At 36.1% G+C, this 22442-nt stretch overlaps 1 protein-coding gene across 5 annotated transcripts in view; it reads right to left on the minus strand.

The window, feature by feature from the left end:
• The window catches only part of LOC128014014 (carbohydrate sulfotransferase 8), an 83175-nt gene that overhangs the window by 26033 nt on the left and 34700 nt on the right, over positions 1-22442 (minus strand). For 2 of the 5 annotated variants that reach the window (XM_052597251.1, XM_052597250.1), the window contains exon 1: positions 19-677. The exons of the other annotated variants lie outside the window; for them this stretch is intronic. In XM_052597251.1, coding sequence (XP_052453211.1) covers positions 19-91 — 73 coding nt within the window. In that variant the 5' untranslated portion in view covers positions 92-677. Of the gene's footprint in view, positions 1-18; positions 678-22442 lie in introns of those variants that run through there. 5 annotated transcript variants of the gene reach the window in all.

Consider the following 22442-nt stretch of genomic DNA (forward strand, 5'->3'; position numbering starts at 1 on the left):
TTTCACTGAGCTGCTTACATTCAAAACGCAACCAATGAGAAGTTATACTGCAAGCCTCAGTCTGCCCTAATGTGCTGAAATAAAGAAGCATATGGCTCAGTGAAGTAGTGTCCTTGCTGGTGTTTTCCACCTCTTACACAGACGGAGTGAAGAGAAAGGGCGGGTGGACGGAGGGAGGTTGACTCCTGTGGTCGACTGCTAATGTTTATGTGCCACTGCTTGCAGCAGCTCCAGATGGTCTCCCAGCAGCCTGACAAACATCATCTTGACATCAAAGGTTATTGTGTATGAACAGAAGTGTGTGTCCAAAGATATTCAGAAACATAATCGTTAAGTATTCACCGTGGAAAAAATCTAAAGTCCGAAGTGTATGTCTTCTTAATAGGGAACGAAACTGGAAGATGGCCTGAGTCATACTGAATCAGAGGCTCTGCAGCTCTGGCAGAGACGTCTCAATGCTTTGACATTGACCTATGGAAGGGCAGAGACTAGCATCGATTAGATGCCAAAGCCATGACACTTTTGGTTGATGGATTCATTGCAGGCACTGCTGTGACACGGGTTTGAGAGCTAGAGCAGGTTATTTACAGGCCAAGAGAAGAGGTTGGGGAGATGCCTGTTTTTCTGAGAGAGGCTTTCTCTACTGTAATCTGTTCGGACTTTAAATCAAAACTGAAAACAACCATTTTTTCTAAGCGGGGAGAATGTTTTAACAATCTGAAGAACTTTTCCACTATAAAAAAACAAAAAAACTTTTGTTTAATGGAAATGTTGTGGATGTTGAAAGAACATATACTTTAACACGTTGAAATCTGTCACAAATTTATTCACATGACCAAAAAATAAACATGCAATAATGCATGTTTCCAGCACAAAACATTCCCTGATTTGCTGTTTATTTGCAACAATTAATAGTTAGTAACATTAGTCAGTTTATTGAAAACATTACTAAAAATCAATCAATTCCTCATGGCTAAAATCAAGCCCTGTTTGATATTCTGTTGAACTTGGAAATTCATGATGTTACAGAAGTAAAATGGGTTGCTAACTTTTTGTCTGATTCATCAAAAGCCATCATATATTTCCCAAGATTTTAATGCACTGTATAATGAATGCTAATATTATTTGTTTAGTGTATGGAATTATAACAAGACAAAAACTTGTCTTCACAAAGTTCTGGAAAACAATACACTTCATTGCACTGGTGCATAAACCTACAGTCAATCTGATGTGGAAGTTCCCTGTAATGAGGACGCTGTATACTCTAGGTTGTAATTTCCCATAGATAACTGAGAGTATGAATTTCAAAGAGAATTTGCAAAATATTCCTGGTGTTTCTTCTCTTTTATTCATAAATTCATAGAATCCTGCTGGTGAGCCTGTTTCATCCAGCACAATTTGTGTCGTAATGCATTATACTTAATCTGGCGGCAATACTGTGTGCTTTTGTAAGTTAGTGTATACTAGTGTAAGGATCACCACATACTGTTGGCCCTTTAATCTAGCAAACTGTGCATAATTTGTCATGTAACCAAACCTATTCATGCCTATAATTGAGATATGCACATAAGAATAATTTTAATGCCGTTTTTAGTATGTCAAAATACATTTTCCCTACTGCAGATAAAAAGTCTAAAAATATAGTGAATCACCCATGCATAAACCCATGTCAATTATTTGGCAAAAAATCCATCATGAATTATTAAATGAACCATTTTTCCAAAAATGATGTGGGTCGGGGTAAGTTGTGCCAGTGGTGTGGTTTATGAAAATGCAAATAATGTGCAACAAAAAGTGATCCAAATAGGTTTGTGCATTAATTAATTTAAATGAGTTTTTTCTTTTTTAAATGTAAATTGTATTAAGACTCCCCAAAGATTAATTCTCTGAAAAGTCATATTTCTAAAGCCCTGTTTAATAGATTTTTGGGATGTCTGTTGATTGCAGACATCTCATTTAACTTAAGTAAGAAGTGGCACAGATGATTATTTCTCAGTTCTGAGCACTTACCAATGAACCTGCTACAATTCAGAGGTCTCAAAGTTCTATTGTAAAGTTAAAAAAATGAATATCAAGCAGCACGAAATGAAAGATAAGATGAAAAGATATGCACTCGCACGGATGCACATCCTTGCGCGTTGACCCAACTGCAAGCAATTCTCTCACGCTCTATGTGTCTGCAAGATCTCTCACTTGAGTGGGAGGAGGTGAGACAGGAAGAAAAGGCAAAGGCAGGAGAGATTGTGTGAAAGATAATAGACGATCCCTGTAAACAGCTAATGTCTCTGCCGCTGTGCACCTCCCTCCTGCTGCTACCAGCAGATCACTCAGGTCTATTAGATCAGAGTCTCGTCAGAGACGGCCGACTTAAATGACATGAGGCGAAGCAGGAGACCGACGCTGCTGCACGGTGGGAGCTGGCAGTAATGGAGCACTGCAGACAGCCTCGCTCCCGATGACTTCACAGCTTATGAATAACTCAAATCCCGGGAACACGGAACGAGGGACTCTTACTGGTCCCAGCACCGTCTGATCTTCTAGAACACTCTAGAACACACATGTCCTTACCTAAGTTCTATTTTGATAAAAGGAACTAAAAAGTGCGCTGAGGGCCATTGTAACACGCTATGCGTAATGCAAACAAATGACTTTTTGGAGACTGTGATTTTAACAGTACTTGGTTAAAGGTAAATTCCCCTAACTATATACAGTGAAAAACTGTATTGGACAGTTTTTGAAAGTGAAAAAGAATGTATAATTTACAGTGAAAAAACATTAATTGACATTACCAGAATTCCATTAGATTTCACATCTTATGTTTTTTTTTGTTGTTGTTGTTGAAATAACTAGCTTTTTTCTTACCAGTTGTGTTCATTAAGGTTGTATATTACATCTAATGTTAAATAAATGTTTATTGCATTATTTCAGGTTCATGTGTTACCATGATTGTGTTTATTGTTTGTGTGAATGACACATGTGCACCTCCTATATAAGCCAGTGTTTTTCCTTCTCGGCTTGTAGAAAACTGTTCATCATGTGACTTTCTCATCATCACCTGCTTTTGGTGGTTATCAGAGTATTACAAGCAGATTTCAGTACTTCAGTAAGTTGGTATATCATCATATATCATATATCAGTATTAAATACTGTATAATGTAAATTTAGCTTCAATCTGTAAAACCTAAAATTTTGTTGCCATATTTTTTACGGTAAAATTCTGGCATCCACAGCTGCCAGTTTTTATCATATATTTTACAGAATTTATTTTACAGTGTGTACAGTGGTGCTCTTTACAGAAAAATGTAGAAATGTTTGAATATTTGGTGTCATTTTGCACTTTCTCAACATAGCTTTTGTTTAGAACATAAATCATAAAAATAGTAATCTGACAAATTAATAATGTAGACATACAAAAGAGCTAGTATGTTATTTGCTATATTAGAAAATTGTTTTCGTAAATGTTCAATGCAGATGTAATGCAAAACCAGTGTTTAGTATAAGTATAATGTTATAGCATGTATTATAATTTACATTTAGATTTATATACTAAGTTTTTATTTTCATTTTAGTTAGTTTTAGTGATTTTGTTAGTTCCATTTGCATTTTTAATTATAGTTTTCTATGTGTTTATTTTTCAGTAACTTTAGTCAATAAACTAAAATTACAACTTTCTTGTCATTTGCAACATTTCTATTTTTGTCTAAGTTTATAATCTTTATATATAGATGACTGTGTATCTTTTTTCACCTTTATTTCAATTAATGAAAACACTTTTTAAAAATGTATTAAATAAGAACTCCTAAAATTTCATAAAATGTAACATAATGAGAAGAAGTGCAATAAAATAACATTACTTTTAAAGGTAACGTCCGAACACTGGAAGCAGCTTACCATTGTATGAAACAAAATACCCTCTTGTTGTGTTCTTTTATGGCTCATGCAATTGATATGCATTAAGATACTCCTTCGCTGATGCTTGAGTGCAGCTGTATACATATAAAGTTATACAACAGACATCTGAAGAGTCAGAGAATAACAAAAGCGAGCAGAGTTCCTGTCACATCTAATGCAAGAGCTCTTTGTTTACCACAGTGCAGCTTTCCACAAAACCAAATCAATATGTCATAAACATGGCCACAGTCACCGGCAGGATGAGATGTTACTTATTTGACAGAGACAGAGAAGCACGGTTTACGCTCAAATAGCAGCCAAGGGGGTCAAGGTTCGGATGGTTAGCATGGTCCAGTTAGTCCCTGCAAGTAAACAAAGTGTGACCAATACTGATACTTTATCACTATATACCTTACTTTCTAGAGATTAATACACTGGACTGTTGTTTAGCAGTTGGAGGGCAGCGAGTTATCATGTGTCCAACCACAGAGACCAATAATGAGGCTAAATCTAACGGTACAGTACGCAGCTGTCAACTTCTTCACTTGCACACTGTACAGTACTGTATGTGTGAGCTGTGGTGACCTAATATATGTGCTTTCCTAATATTAGTCCTCTTCATAAGACTTAATGCACTGTGAAAATCTCCCATCTTTTTCACACAACTGATTCATATGCCTGTCTAACCTTGTTAGACTCCAGCAACAACTAAATCAGGAAGACGTTAGTGTATTGCTATAAATAATGGTAAGGAAGCCAATTGGTGCATTAGAGATGAGTTAAATTCACCTTGAAAGGCCATATGGGATGCTCAGTTTCAACTGTCTATATTAGCAAAGATGTAGCAAGAAAACAGCTTTTATCAGGAACCAAGGCAAGAAGTGTTAATAAGAATGATAAAAGACTTCAGGTATGTGTCCGTATGCATGTTAAGATTTATTTGCCAGACAGCGAGTGGGTGTATAAGTGTGTATATGTGTCTTTTAAATAGCTTTAAAACTCAGAAGTGTTTGTTTCCTGGCTGCAGGAATATGAATCGAAAAGTTAGTAATAATATAGAAATATATAATAATATATAAAATAATATAGAAAAAGTTGATGTTAATGTTGCAGGTTCAAAACTATACTCTATTTTCAATATTTATGCTTTTTAACAAAGAAAAATATTTTGACTTGGGACTCACAAAAATGTGTTTTCACTAATACATTTAAATCACAATTTAAATCAAAGCATAAATGTGAATCTTTTATTTTTTTTGAAGCACTTATACTCCCATTCAATATATTGGGGTCAGTAATTTTTTTTTCTAAAATGCTTTTTTAAAATCTTTTACGATTTATAAGGTATTTTATGTTCACCAATATAACATTTATTTGATTAAGTCTTTACTGTCACTTTTGATCAATTTAAAATAAAAGTATAAATTCCTTTTCCGAAATTTTTTTTACTGACTCCAAAATATACAGCAGTGTATATACCTTCCCAGACAGATTTTAAACACATTTTAAATTAATAATAAGAATAAATAAATAAATAAATAAATGTTATAATGGAAAATAAAGAAAATACTTAAAAGGGATAGTTCACCCCAAAATGTTAATTATGTCATTAATTCCTCACCCTCAAGTCGTTCTAAACCCATAAAACCTTTGTTTATCTTCTGAACACAAATTAAGATATTTTTGATGAAATCCGAGAGCTTTCTGGCCCTGAATAGACAGCAACGCAACTAACACGTTTAAGACCCAGAAAGGTAATTAGGACATCATTAAAATAGTCCATGCGACTTCAGTGGTTCAGCTGTAATTTTATGAAAGTACAAGAATACTTTTTGTGCGCAAAGGAAACAAAAATGTCTTTAAACAATTCAACAATTTCTTCTCTTCCATGTCAGTTTTCAACGTGTTTATGCATGCGTTGTGGTACTCTCATGAATGCGAGAGTTTTCTTCTATCTTTGCATATTCTCGGAGCTTCATAAAATTACAGTTGAACCACTGAGGTCACATGGACTATTTTAAAAATGTCTTTACCACCTTTCTGGACCTTGAACACATCAGTTGCATTGCTGTCTATGCTGGGTCAGCTCACGGATTACATCAAAAATACCTTCATTTGTGTTTCGAAGATGAAGGACGGTCTTACGGGTGTGGAACAACTTGAGTGTGAGTAATTAATGACAGAATTTAGATTTTTGGGTGAACTATCCCTTCAATACTTCCATGAGTTTCTTTGTTAATATGAAGTGTAATGGATGTCTGTCTGAAAAATCTTCAGGCGAGTGTCTGGAACGGACACTTCAAGTTGATCGTTTATGGCACTCTAAAGTGCATAAAGGATCACAACAATGTCTTTCTCTCTTTCTCTCCCTATCTGAACGGACCGTGACATTTAATCGGACCATCCACACATCAATATTTATACCTGGCAGTCACAGGAGGAGTAAACACCTCTAGCTGCCACCGTCAAGAAGCAGGCGAATGAATGAACTGCATGAGAGGGAGGGAAAATGAGCAAATCGCAGTGAGATGGAGGGATTTAGTGAGTGATGGGGTGATAGATTTCATGATTGATTGGACAGAGGAACGGTTAGATGGCTGTAAGGATGGATGACCTGATGGATATGGTTGTTAAGAATGTAGTTTGCAATTTGTGTCTGCCCATTCCCTGCCCAAATCCAGCCCATTTCCAGTCAAGTGTCCTTCTGCCGTCTGATGAACACGCTGTCTACTCTACATCCAATTATCGTCCCGCAGTGACACGCACACACACACACTCACACGTTTATTTACAAATAGCCTACTTTTGAATATATGCACTCTTTTCATCGAAGCTGTTGTCCTTGACTAACCCGGACATTTTGGAGATGTGTGAAGAGACTCATTTATTGTAAGCTGTTTACTTGTTTACTCCTGTTGTGTACCAGTGGGCCCCCTGGTGGCACAGCCGTCTGTTGTTAGATGCTATGCTGTGTGTGTGTGTGTGTGTGTGTGTGTGTGTGTGCGTGTGTGATATCTGGCTCTCTCTGCATGGGCCTGCACTCTCTCCTGAACTTCATTAGCTTGATTAACATTCATGTCCCACCTTCCTTCACCTCGTGCTGTCAGCCACCGACTTCTTAACTAACTTACACACCCCCTAGACCTGAGCGCTGGGAGTTTGTCTTGACATTGGTACTGTCTTTCTGCCCACTTCAAGCTAATGTGTACTTTAATACAAATTGACTGGACATTTATAATAATAAGGGGTGAGAATCAAATTTCCTGATTTGATTTTGAATCTCAAACTCTCAATTTGATACATATGCATTCAAAGGTTTCGCATCAGTAAGGATCTTTTTTTTTTTTTGAATTTAATACATATTTCAATATATTCAGCAAGGATGCATTCAACTGATCAAAAGTGACAGTAAAGACATCTATAATGTTATAAAAGATTTCTATTTCAAATAAAAGCTGTTCTTTATATTGATCAAAGAATCCTGAAAAAAGAAAGTAACATATTATCTACAGAGAGCTCAACATTTTCAACATTGATCAAATTTGAAAAATGCCTTTTGGGCATCAAATCAACCTCTTAGAATGATTTCTGAAAGATCATGTGAAGACTGGAGTAATGGCTGATGAAAATTCAGCTTGTTAATGTATATTTTAATATACATTTTAAAAGACGATTTTATGTTTTAAATTGTAATAATATTTCACTTACAACAGTTTTTAAAATGTAATTATTCCAAACTTTTGACCAAAAGTATTTAAATAACTTATTTGGTAACTTAAAGTGATTATAACATGATATTTATTTACTAAAGGATCCATCATACTGATTCAAATGTTTTAACAATTAATTAAAAAGACTCATAAGAGACATTTGTTCATAAATTGACCTAGACTGTTTTTGATTTACTAAAAGTACTGTGAAGACAGCTCAAGAATAAGATGAGTTTCCTTGCCATTATTTCACAAATTTTCAATCCGTTCCTCACATTAAGGGATCATTTGGCTTCAGAACACTTGGAAGTTAGAATACAAGTACCATACAATAAGTCAATTTTTTTTGTCAAACGATACTTTTATGTTGTTTTATGTAATTTTTACAAGATTGACAGCATTTTTCTCCATTGCGTGAAAAAAAGCATCTTGGACATTCTGCCAAACTGCTTTTTTGTGCTCCACAAAAGAAATTCATACAAATTTGGAGTAAAATTTACATTTTCATGGTGAACTACTTTTTATGGGGATGCCAGTAGGGCTGCTCGATTATGGCAAAAATCCTAATCACAATTGTTTTAGTCAATATCGTAATCACGAGTATTTAACATGATTATGAGGGGGGCCATATGACCAAAACGTTATATGAGTGATTTATTTAAAGATAGTGATAGTCAAATATGTATTTCCTGTAAATAAGGTGGCTATGACATCTACACTGTAGAGACTCTGAGCCCATATCTCTTCCTGAGGAGCAGCGCAAGTTCTCTTTCACGCTTTTAAAAACATGAATAAATATACTTCGAGAAATCAAGCACGTCCTATTTTGCAAATGCGAAGCGCTGCAAATGGGTGCGGTATGGGGTGCAATAATCGATAATTGTGTTTTCATAATCGTTGGAGACCAAAATCGAAATCAAACCATTTTTCGATTAATAGCACAGCCCTACATGCCAGTATAAAAACTTTGACAAACCAGTGGTTTTCGAATCCTTAACAGGCAGGCAAAGCTGAAAGTTTATTGTAACCTTCATGACACTGAATCTGTCTCAGATTCAACTTAGTTTTCACCAACACTGTTTTATAACTTTCAGCCCTCCCCATGACCTCAGGTTCACTACACTGCAATATTTTATTTACCAGGTTGTGCATGATTTACATTCAAATTTGTTTACAGACAACAGCTGTAGGGTTATAGGCCATATCCTTACTCTGGTTTCTTTTTCCAAAAAAATACCCCATTTTTATTTACACTAATGTGGCCACTAGATATAAAACTGCTTTCCCCTAATTATCTATGGTATGCATTCTCCTGGTGACTTCCATTAATTTGTTATATGCATCCAGAATGCATACAGCAAGTATAAGGCACAGTGGAGTCTCATGAAGGACGAGACAGTCGACACACTGAAGCACAACATGAGTTGAGATCTCCAGGACCAGCATACAGACCATGACCCCGACCAAGTATGTGCACAAAACAAATCCACATCTCCAACAGAAAAGGTGTTGTGCTGTATGTGAAAAACGTTCCAAATATTAAACATGGTACCAGTAAAAAAAAAATGTTAATAATATATATATTTTTTTTTTACATTTAGGCAAATGGTTGATTTTCTCATTTGTAAACTGGATGGTCAGTATGTATGATTAAAACCGAGTCCTTTAAAATCCAATACACATCAACCTCCACATATAACCCCAAGCTTTTGATTTTATGAGTCTTGAGAGCTACAATTGTTCCCAGAGGACGACATCTCCGCACCAACCTTTTGTTTGCATGGATCAATTTTAATAAGTAATGAAAATGGATTATTCCATGATTGAAATCTACATCGCGCCACAAATAAGATGAGACTGAAGACTACTCTTGACCAGGGTGAGAGAACTGCATTTCTATGGCTGAGAAAGGGGCTGGTTTCTACTGACCTTGAGGCGTTTCATAAGGAAACAGTGACATCTGGGCTGCAGCGTTGCAAAGCTATTCTATATTAAAGCCAAAATCCTTTGCCTTCCCAATAAATGTCACAGCAGTAAAATGAAATCTTAAGCAACTTCCCTCTCTGTCTTGTAATGATATTGCACAGGATATTGCTGCATGCAGAGACACAAGGATTATTGTGTAGCGAGGATGTTTGCTGTGAATCACAGTGAGCTGAATATCAAGGGTCCAAAGTTCTTGTTTTCCCAAAACATAAGAGCAAAATAATATAGACCTGAAAAATCTCCTGTCAAGAAAAACAAATAATAGCATCTGCTACTGTCCTCGGAACACAACTGGGAAACCTTAATGCTGCAAAAAAAGAATCAATGAGCGAAGAGATATCTTTTTGTTATTATTATCATTCAGTCTTTTTAAACTATGAATTATATTTAACATCAATTTAGGATCGTTAATAAAAATAAGCATTCAAATGATACACAGCAAAATGTATTGCTGTGGACTGCAGGACAATATGGAAATAAATCTAACTAAATATTGATCACTTGTATCTTTCTTTTAAATGCTTTACTCATCTGTTGCTTAATGTATCGTCTTAAAATATCTTCATCTGGGTTTTTTAATCAGCAAATATTAACATATGTGATTAATTTGATTAAATAATCAGCATATCATTTTTAATCAGCTGACAGACCTGATATAATAGTTTTACATTTGCCAGTTTTTCAATAGAAGACTGATTCAGCATCTAAAACCGGTTCAGTGCAAGGTCAATCCAACTTGAGTCCTTATTCATTTATGGTTTTTACAGTTAATTAAGACCTTGCAAGATTGATCCAAATGGGGTATTAGATTATGGCACAAAAAACTGAACAGTCACTTGGAAGAGATGCAATAGAGTGAAATCTTCATGCAGTAAATGAAGCCTTTATTTTGGCTGTAACAGACCTATTCAGTGGGGCGCAATTCAATCTGTGCATTTAAGCAGAACTTTGCTGACAACACGGCTACCAACTGCTGACCTGTCATATATCATTTGGTTTTAGGCAACACTTTATGTATCTTTATCATTTCGAAGCCCTCATGATATGTACTAACTGGAAATATGGAAAATGCCTGCCTAAAATTCCTTCCTAAACATAAAAATGTGCAGCTGTGGGATTTATTTCTGTTCTGAAAGATCTCCACTTTTATTCATGTAAAAAAAAAAAAGAAAAAAAAAAAAAAGATTTTGAGGCAAAACAATAAGTGGTCTAAAAAGATATAATAGCCAGAAAGCCATAATAATTGTGAATAATCTGCATCTTTAGATATTTTTTGAACAGAAAAAGAGACGCTGGTTGTTAACCATCATCAGTATTTGTAGAAAAGTGAGAGAGATGAAGTCGTAACCCAACACTAATGATCTGCCTACTGTTGTCCTCACAGAGACGCTCTTCATAAATCAGACATCAATTCTATGACACCGTCTCATAAAACACCCCCGCTGTACATGTGCATGTGTGGGAATTCGGCCTCCGGCTTGTGAGTTTACTATATTAGTAAAAATGATTTATGTGTTAAACCAGAGTATTTTAAGGAGGAGAAGCCCATTTTAAATGATTAAATTAACCTCATTTTTAGAGTTTAGGGGAATTCAGTAATGTCAATGTCAGGGTGTGTTCAAGCTGTAAATAGCATCTTTAACTGACAGAACAGATTTAAATCACAGATGTAACAGATCGTTAAAAGATCCTTTTTTAGCCTTTCTGTAGGCTACTGTACATAACTTTACTTTATACATATACACAGTTTAATACGTTACGCTGGATGTTGTGCAATGTAGGCTATGCCAATTTGATATGTTATAGAAAATATCTGAACAACGTCAAGATCATCACCCAATATATCAAAATGATAATAGTGTTTTCATCCATCTGTTTTTTTTTTTTGTCCTTTTGGCTATTTTTACACGGAACGTTGGCAGATCTTCACACAAAGCCTTTAAATACATAAAAGTGATGCATCATGCCACATCCTTTATTCATTTATTAAAGACAGTTATATAACACCCAGTGCCCCATTCACACCTTTTGCATAATTGAGAACTTTTTGAAAACTGAAAAGCAATGAAAGAAGCACCAACATTTTGTGGCCATTTTATGACAAGATTGTATCAATATAATAGCAAATTCGACATAAAACAAACAAACAACCACAAAAAAAAAAAGATACCTAACCTCATATAATGTTAAAAAAAGTGCACGAATGCATAAATTCAGATGGGGCCATATACTTTTCCACAACATAGAAGGTACATTGTTGCATCCAAATTGATATTCACATTCATTCAAGTTTTTAAAAGTTACCCAAGTTTAAAACTATAGTACTATTGTATTATCACATCCTAAGTGTTGAATAGTAACACTTGTCTTTATTCTTTCACATCAGATGATCGGGTTAGACAATATTTTATTTTCTGCATCATTAGAAGTCTTCGCGAGACATTTTTAAAGGAATAGTTCACCGAAAAATGAAACTTTGCTTAAAAATGTGCTTGCCCTCAGGCCAGTCAAGATGTAAATGTTTGTTTTTAACTTCAAACTGTTGCTTCCAGCTAAACTGCAAGTCATCTATCAATAATATTACTTTCTCTAGTGAAAAAGTATTCTTGTCTGAATCAGAAGAGAAATATGCACACATCAAGAACCGTTTACAAGTAAAAGCTGTCCAAAACAGTCCTAATCAAATACTGTATGCTGATGGATTTTGATGAACAGGAGATGGACTTTTATGTTAATGGTGTAACAAACATGAAGAATATCACTTGTTAATTGATTGAATTACTTGCGGATTATTGTGATGTTTTTAGCAGCTGTTTGGACACTTATTCTCCCATTCAAACCTTTCAGGCTCCAGTTGACTACTAGCCGTTATTTGACTTTGTCATGAGGTACGGTAAAACAGGATGAAGTCATCTGCACCTGACTTTTGCTGAACTGATGCACTGGTCACTCTGATTGGAAATGAAATGTGGACGCCAACGATTTTCAGAAATGGCTTGACCTCTGACTGACATCTCTGTAACCCGAGGCCTTGAGCAGATCTCAGCTGAAATTCAGAGCACATGCTGCCCACACAAGGATTAGAAATCCCCAGGGAATGAACGACAATGAATTCCCAGTAAGGGGATAGAGAGAAAAGAGAATGGAGGAAGGCTGAACACTGAGTCCTACTGGACTCAAGGGGACCGAAAGGACGAATCATGCATAAAATAGCCGCAGCACAAGCAGAGAACAATTCGATTGTTCCATCCCAGTATTACATATTCAATACTATGAAATCCTGAGTCTGAGACGACATGCTGTATTCTTCGAAAAAACTAAAAATTCATAATTAATGATTTTGATTTTGGTAGTGAAGTCATCAGAAGCATGAATATTTTTCACCTCTCTCGATGTCTGAATAAAACAGTGATATTCATCTATCCCAGCAATCTCCAGCTCTATTGTGGGGCAGCTGTTTTCCTAGCCACGGCTGAAACAGGGTCTACACTTGGATGGGTGAAAATAATTAAGTGCTTGTCACGAGAAAGTGGGTTGTGGCATACCACTCTAACACTAGGCCTACAGTAAATTAAATCTGGAAATGCCAAGTATCCAATTTCTTACTGTTGCCATTATGGTCACCCACCCATATCCATTTATCAATTTTACCCGGCGACGCCTCATTGCTGTACATCACACCACCGTCTGCTAGGAATCTGTAAACAGCTTCAGTGCACAAACTTCTCATAGGGAGATGGACTGTGCAGCTCTGAACACAGGGGGATAGACTCAGACACGCAGAGACACAAACACAAATGCACTTGCGCATGGACAAACACAAATATACGCACCAATGCACATGAACAGACAGAGATAAAATGATCACACATACACTGTATGAAACTGAACACCTGCCACATGGCAGCCTCTGTTGAATACATGTTTCCACATGTGACAAAAAGACAAATTATTCCCTTCCTACTGCTTAAAAAAAATCTGAATTTTTGTTATGCATCATGTGAAAAATAAACCTTAAAACAAGATATATTTACTTGATAAGCAGCACTGCACAGGATATATTTTTGTTTGCAGAGTATTCATTTGCATCCAGTTTTTTTTTCTTTTTACAATGTCAAAATGTAATTTTAAGTATAAATATTAAATCATTAGGGGTGTGACGAGGTCTCGCAAGAACATGACGATATCCTCGCCCGGACCTTTCAAATATATCTGCATTACACTTGCCCTTTCACCAGTGGTGGTATGTAAGTTATTTTATATTCACATCAGGCAAGTGGACGCATGAGGAGCGAGAAAATTATGCAGTGTAGTCTGTATCCAGTCATTAAAACAGAATTCACAGTTTAACACGGAATGCCACGGAATTTGTCAAACCTTGAATTAATCAATCAAAAGTAGGTCATTACACTTTAATCAAATCACAAAATGTATGTTATCTGTAAATATAAAGCCGCAAAAGTCGATTTAAACATGAATCCTGCAAGTTCTGCGTGTCTCTGATAATGAATGGCGCAGACGCGCGGTTACATTTACTACACATATAGTGAAATGCGCTGACGCTCGCGGTGATTTCATCATCTGCCATCTCACTAAATGAGGACTTGAACACATGAACAACATCTCCAGAACTGCTCTGAGAGGCACTTCATAAGCATTTTACCATTTGATTTGAGTAAAACTAGCGTCATTTCACTTACACAGAACCGTAATGGTATTTGCGGCAACCCGTCAAAATAAAAGTCAGGTTCTATTTTTCAGAACGTACGGTACATAGCCTACTACTACAGTACTTCTACTACAACTAAAATGAAACAAACATTATTATTATTTATTTATTTTAATTAATCACACAACATTTCTTCCATATTTTAATTTTAATAGTAAATCCCCTTTGTTTGCCAAAAAATAAAACTTTCTTAATTTTCAATAATTAAAAGATAAATGATGAAAATAATAATCATTTGATAACCAGAAAAATGAAAATACACAAGACAGAATTTCTGAGGAAATTTGTTTTTGAATTTTTAGTTTTTCAGTTGAATTACATATTTCATCAATGAGGATTTCTTTAAAATCTCATCTTGTCTCCTCTCGTTCTCGTGAACCCAGTCTCGTGTCTCTTCTCGTGGGATAAGTGTTTCATCACACCCCTATAAATCATAAATCATTTTAAGATTAAAAATATACAGGGTAAGAATAGATCTTTAAGTTTCTCCAATGGCAAAATTTCCTCTAAGCAGTAACCTTATTTATTTTTTAGTTTTTTTGTGTGTCTTTTAAAAAAAGTCTCTTATGCTCATTAAGGATGCATTTCGTTTATCAAAAATATAGTAAAACTGTAATATTGTGAAATCTTGTCTTTAATATATAAAAATTTCATTTCTGTGATGCAAAGCTGAATTTTCAGCATCATCACTCCAGTCTTCAGTCTCACATAATCTTTCAGAAATCGTTTTAATGATGATTTGCTGTTCAAGAAACATTTATTATCATTATAAATGTGGAAACGGATGTGCTACTTAATGTTTCTGAGGAGAATGTGACACTTTTTTTCAGGATTGACCCCAAAATTTTAAACGGAAATGTATATTCTCTGAAAACAAGCTTTAATGTTATAAACAAGCTAAATTTGTTGTTTTAAGCAAAATTATAAGTTTTTCTAAAATGTAAATCAAAATACTAATTATTAAAATTCTATTTGCAGTGCAAAAGTACCGCATTGGGGCTATTTTCTTAAAATAAAAAAAGACTGAGATATTGGCAAAAGTGTGAAATGTGATGTTGTAATGCAGTTAAGGAGACAGAGAGCTGACTGCTTTATGAATCTTTTTATTGTAATGCATATCTATAAAATGGCATGATTACAGATTAAAAGGTTGAGATATATCACATTTATGAGTCTTTGTACTGTCACTGAACTGAATTCTAGCTGGGTTAACAATGAGATTCAGACCAGGGCACTGCTTTATAGCTTCAATGAATCTGGCATAAATAACCTTTCAGAGCTATTTTAGGAGTTTAAAGTGGCAAAGACAGCCATGTAGAGACATCTTCAAAATTCTTAAAGGGAGATATGACAGAGTCCTTTGCTTTCTTCTTTAAATAATTTCCTTTCATTTAGCGAGACAAGACAAGTGATGTGCAGGGATGCTGCTTTCATCTAATTAGAGTAACGACCATTAGTTAGTGAAAAATGACACCAAATTGTCACAACTTTTTGAAAGTTTACTGCCTTATTTGAAAGATTACAGTCTTTAAGGAGTCAGAAGCCTCGATAATGATGTGGGGGGAAAATATGTATTGGTCACGTGTTTACCATCAAATGAGAGCATGCAAATCTTTTTTCTTCTTCAATTTAATTAGTGAAATCATTGACTGCAACACTCTTCAGCTGGATCCATTTATCCACAGTAATTTCAAATATGACATTTAGCTGACATTTATTTCTGGCTGCTGAGTCTTAAGCAAGTCTGCATGCAACAAATTAATTAACGGTAGGGGACAATATGACAGGATTTTACACATTTAGAATACATGTTGAATTTTCAAGGAGTTGTCAGTGACATAAAACCAAAGATCATACACTGACAGCACTTCCAGGGGAAATTTACAAATTTCACACATTATTGCACATGCTGTCTGCGTTGTAGCACAGATTCACTAAAGTAAGTAGCATTTTCTTTCTTTTCAGTGAAAACATACCCATAATAATAATAGTAACTAGGGGTGGAACGGTTTGTGGAAAAAAAATCTAACCATAACGGTTCTCCAAACACGTATTGTTTTTCCCAAAACATAGCACATAATAGTAACAAATAATAAATATAGCTGCAAGCAGCAATAACGGGGCCAAGCACTACAGAAGCAAGCTTCAGACGAATGGCAGGAATGAGTAATTAAGACAGTTTTAAGATTATTTTAGGCAAAATGGCTTAAAAACAATGAACACAACAACTAGTAATAGGATTTATTGGCTTATCACATGTAACCAATAGGTGGCGCTGTTACCAAATTAGTTTGGAATGGTCAGTGTGAGGTGACGATGACACATACAAAGTTTGGTGCAAATATGTCAAAGCTTTGCAGAGATACAGCCTCAAATGAATGTTGGCATCATTCCAGCAAATTCGTTGATGCGCTAAATGAGAACCGTTTCGTATATCGACATGAAATCCATAACATTTTGCCAGCATGGTCTGAAGATGATCCACGTCCAATTTGGTGAAAATCTGATTAACGGTCTAGGAGGAGTTCGAAAAAGTAGGTTTTCAACATTAATCAAAATGGCGGACAGGAAGTTCAGCCAAATAAGGAAAACTTGATATCTATGTTCTCGGCTTGACCCAAGGAATCTATTAAGATCAGCTTCATGTCAATAGCCAGATCTTTTCAAAAGTTATTAGCCTTTATGTAAATTGAGTTATAACTTGACCACTAGGTGTTTCAAAATATTTTGAGTACCTTCAGGGGATGTTGTTGTTGGCACATTCTGAGTTTCGTAATATTACACAAATGCATTTGTTTAGTATAGCATTTTATTTCACAAAACTGTATTGAAGTCAATGGGAATTTCATGTTTTGTTCTATTATAGCGCCACCAAGAGGCTCAGTCCAACCATTTGTTTTATGTGTCCTCAGAGTGAGCCCATACATATGTGTGTCAATTTTGGTGAAAATATCTCAATTCACTTCAGAGTTATAGACATTTACATGAAAAAGCACGTAAAAATTGACTGACTCTTGACTTTGATTGAATATTACTACCCCTTACTATCAATATTTTGGCATTTGGGCATTGGCGTATAGCTATCGACCTATGTTTCCGAACTTCTGACGGTGGTTTCGTCTCGATCAGACAAGCGGTTTCAAAGATATAGCCAGATGTTTTTTAAGCGCTAAATCACAACGCTACACAAACCGTAAGGCGAAACCTAGAATGTTTGGTATCGTTGGACTCGGTAAGGTTTCAGGAGTCCAATTTGGTGAGTCTCGAGAAAATAAGTCGACCACACCCAAGGTTATAAGCATTTAAATAAGGATGATCACCACTAGGTGGCGCTGTTTCGAAACTTCTCACGCTCCTTCAGGACATTGTACTGATGACCCATACCATTTTTTGTAACAATCCGTTGATGCGTTCTGAAAATACAGCATTTTAGCACAAAATTCAAAATGGCCGACAGTCAAAATGGCCGAGATGGTAAAATTGGATATCAGTCGACTCGGCATGTTGCCCTGAATCTAACAAGACCAATGTTATGATTTTTGGACAAACTGTTTAGAAGTTATAAGCAAAAATAGCAATTTTCCATATCTCCGGACCAGTAGGTGGCGCTGCGCCGAAACGCAGCAAGTAGCCTCAAGTCATGCTTGTTATGACATGTACCAGGTTTGGTCTGAATAGGATAAGTCGTTGCCGAGATACAACCTTACAACTGTTTTTGTAAGCGTTACGTAAAATTTGTTAGAGCGTTTATCAAAAACGGTTTGACGAATCAATTTGATTTGCATAACTTTTGGTCAGCACTGCCTGAAGATGACCTGGTTCAATTTTCGTGTGAATCGGACAAACCGTCTAGGACGAGTTCGAAAAAGTATGTTTTTAAAAAAATTCTAAATGGCGGCCATATTTTTATGACGGAAAATGACTGTATAGGGTGCAATCGAATTGGCTTGAGCTCAGAAATCAGAGGAAAAAAGAATTTTGTTGATTGGCCTCACGGTTAAAAAGTTATTAACAAAATTAAAGTGAAATTTCGGACAGTTGGTGGCGCTAGAGGGAATGTCTTAGACACACCAAAATTGGTGTACTTAATGTTGGCACTGTCCTCTATCAGAATGTCAAACCAAAACAACTTTCCCGCATTCGGTTCTATGGGCTGCCATAGACTCCCAGTCGGAAGAATAATAATAATAATAAATATAGCTGCAAGCAGCAATAACGGGGCCAAGCACTACAGAAGCAAGCTTCAGACGAACGGCAGGAATGAGTAATTAAGACAGTTTTAAGATTATTTTAGCCAAATTGGCTTGAAAACAATAAACACAACAACTAATAATAGGATTTATTGGCTTATCATGTGTAACCAATAGGTGGCGCTGTTACCAAATTAGTTTGGAATGGTCAGTGTGAGGTGACGATGACACATACAAAGTTTGGTGCAAATATGTCAAAGCTTTGCAGAGATACAGCCTCAAATGAATGTTGGCATCATTCCAGCAAATTGGTTGATGCGCTAAATGAGAACCGTTTCATATATAGACATGAAATCCATAACATTGGATGTCATGTTGGAACATTGAATGTCTGAAGATGATCCAAGTCAAATTTGGTGAAAATCTGACTAACGGTCTAGGAGGAGTTCGAAAAAGTAGGTTTTCAACATTAATCAAAATGGCGGACAGTAAGTTCAGCCAAATAAGGAAAACTTGGTATCTATGTTCTTGGCTTGACCCAAGGAATCTATTAAGATCAGCATCATGTCAATAGGCAGATTTATTAAAAAGTTATTAGCCTTTATGTACATTGAGTTATTACTTTTGACCACTAGGTGGCGCTGTTTCAAAATAATTTGAGTACCTTCAGGGGATGGTGTTGTTGGCACATTCTGAGTTTCGGAATATAACACCAATGCATTTGATTAGCATAGCCTTTTATTTCACATAAGTGTATTGAAGTCAATGGGAATTTCATGTTTTGTTCTATTATAGCGCCACCAAGAGGCTCAGTCCCACCATTTTTTTTATGTGTCATCAGAGTGCGCCCATACATATGCGTGTCAATTTTGGTGAAAATATCTCAATTCACTTCAGAGTTATAGACATTTACATGAAAAAACACATAAAAATTGACTGACTCTTGACTTTGATTGAATATTACTACCCCTTACTATCAATATTTTTGCATTAGGGCATTGGTGTATAGCTATCGACCTATGTTTCCTTCTTCTGACGGTGGTTTCGTCTCGATCAGACAAGCGGTTTCGAAGATATAGCCAAATGTTTTTTAAGCGCTTAATCACAAAGCTACACAAACCGTAAGGCGAAACCTAGCATGTTTGGTATCGTAGGACTCGGTAAGGTTTCAAGAGTCTAATTTGATGAGTCTCGTGAAAATAAGTCGACCACACCCAGAGTTATAAGCGTTTAAACAAAGAAGATCACCACTAGGTGGCGCTGTTTCGAAACTTCTCACACTCCTTCAGGACATTGTGCTGATGACCCATACCAAGTTTCGTAACAATCCGTTGCTGCGTTCTTAAAATACAGCATTTTAGCACAAAATTCAATATGGCTGACAGTCAAAATGGCCGAGATGGTAAAATTGGATATCAGTCGACTCGGCATGTTGCCCTGAATCTAACAAGACCAATTTTATGATTTTTGGACAAACTGTTTAGAAGTTATGAGCAAAAATAGCAATTTTTCATATCTCCAGACCAGTAGGTGGCACTGGGCCGAAACGCAGCAAGTAGCCTCAGGTCATGCTTGTTATGACATGTACCAGGTTTGGTCTGAATACGATAAATCGTTGCAGAGATACAGCCTTGCGACTGTTTTTGTAAGCGTTACGTAAAATTTGTTTGAGCGTTTATCGAAAACAGTTTGACGAATCAATTTGATTTGCATAACTTTTGGTCAGCACTGCCTGAAGATAATCTGGTTCAATTTTCGTGTGAATCGGACAAACCGTCTAGGACGAGTTCGAAAAAGTAGGTTTTTTAAAAAATTCAAAATGGCGGCCATATTTCTATGACAGAAAATGACGTCATAGGATGCAATCGAATCGGCATGAGCTCAGAAATCAGAGGAAAAAAGATTTTTGTTGATTGGCCTTAGGGTTAAAAAGTTATTAACAAAATAAAAGTGAAACTTTGGACAGTTGGTGGCGCTAGAGGCAATGTATTAGACCCACCAAAATTGGTGTACTTAATGTTGGCACTGTCCTCTATCAGAATGTCAAACCATTACAACTTTCCCGCATTTGGTTCTATGGGCTGCCATAGACTCCCAGTCGGAAGAATAATAATAATAAATATAGCTGCAAGCAGCAATTACGGGGCCAAGCACTCCAACGGCAAATGTAGGAGCTAAGCATGGCATGGAGCATCACACCAAATGCATTAATGAGCAATAACAGCAATTTTAGGATGATTGTAATTGAAATGGCTAAAAAAATCATAAATACAACCTCTAGTAGCATGATTTACTGGCTTATCAAAATTGACCAATAGGTGGTGCTGTTATCAAGTCAATTTGGTGTACTCTGTGTGACTTTTCAATGACACAAACAAAGTTTGGTGTCAATATGCCAAAGCATTGCAGAGATACAGCCTCAAGTGTCATTTTGGCATTGTGCCTCAAATTCGTCGCTGTGGTATGCGAAAACGGTTTTGTCTATCGATACAAAATCCATAACATTTTGTCAGTACAGTCTACAGATCATCTGAGTCAATTTTGGTGAAAATCGGACTAACGGTTGATGAGGAGTTCGAAAAAGTAGGTTTTCAACATAAATCAAAATGGCGGACAGGAAGTTCGGCTTACTCTGGCATATATGGTATCTATGTTGTCGGCATAAGCCAGGGAATATTTTGAGGCCAGTTTCATTACAATAGGCTAATGCATTAAAAAGTTACTAGCATTTTTATAAGTGTAATTATTCATAGTTAATGAATGGTTCATTACTCTTGACCAATAGGTGGCGCTGTTACCAAATTTATGTGGCATGGTCAGTGTCAGGTGGCGATGACACATACAAAGTTTGGTGCAAAAATGTCAAAGCGTTGCAGAGATACAGCCTCAAATGCATTTTGGCACCCTTCCAGCAAATTCGTTGATGCGCTAAATCAGAACCGTTTTGTATATCGACACGAAATCCATAACTTTTTGCCAGCATGGTCTGAAGATGATTCACGTCAAATTTGGTGAAAATCGGACTAACGGTCTAGGAGGAGTTCGAAAAAGTAGGTTTTCAACATTAATCAAAATGGCGGACAGGAAGTATGGCCAATTTTGGCATAATTGGTATCTATGTTCTCGGCATGACCCAAAGAATACGGGGAGACCATTTGCATTTCAATTGTCTAATTTACTCAAAAGTTATTAGCATTTTTGTGATAATTCATTATAACTCTTGACCACAAGGTGGCGCTGCCACCAAGCTTTTTGAGTACATTCAGGGCATGGAGCCGAATATTTTTGTAATTATTTGCGAAACGATACGATGCTGCGTTGAAAAAATACAGCATTTTAAAACATAATTCAAAATGGCCGACGCCTAAAATGGCTGACACGGGAAATTTGCATATCATACGACTCGACATGACTCACTGAATCTAAAGAGACCAGTTGTGTGATTTTTGGCCAAACCATTCAGAAGATATAAGCCAAAATATGCATTTTTCATATCTCCTGACCACTAGGTGGCGCTGTGTCGAAACACTGCAGGTAGTCTCAGGTCATGCTTATTATAACACACACCAAGTTTGGTCTCAATATGCCAAACCGTTGCTGAGATATAGCCTCAAGTGCATTTTTGCGTGCTTTTCGTCAAATTTGTTTACGTGTCATTCGACAATGGTTGGACGAATCAACTTGAATTCCATAACTTTTTGCCAGCATGGTCTGAAGATGATCTGAGCCAATTTTCGTGGCAATCGGACTAACCGTCTAGCACGAGTTCGAAAAAGTAGGTTTTTCGAAAAATTGAAAATAGCGAAAAAACTAAACCTTGCGATTTTTTAATTTTGGGGTTCATTCGACTTGGCATGAGCCAAGGATTCAGAGGAAAAAAGAATTTCCATTTTCTGGCTTACGGTTCAAAAGTTATTAGCATACAAACATTGAAAG

This window comes from Carassius gibelio, chromosome B25 (genome assembly GCF_023724105.1).
Source record: "Carassius gibelio isolate Cgi1373 ecotype wild population from Czech Republic chromosome B25, carGib1.2-hapl.c, whole genome shotgun sequence".
Lineage (NCBI taxonomy): Eukaryota > Metazoa > Chordata > Actinopteri > Cypriniformes > Cyprinidae > Carassius > Carassius gibelio.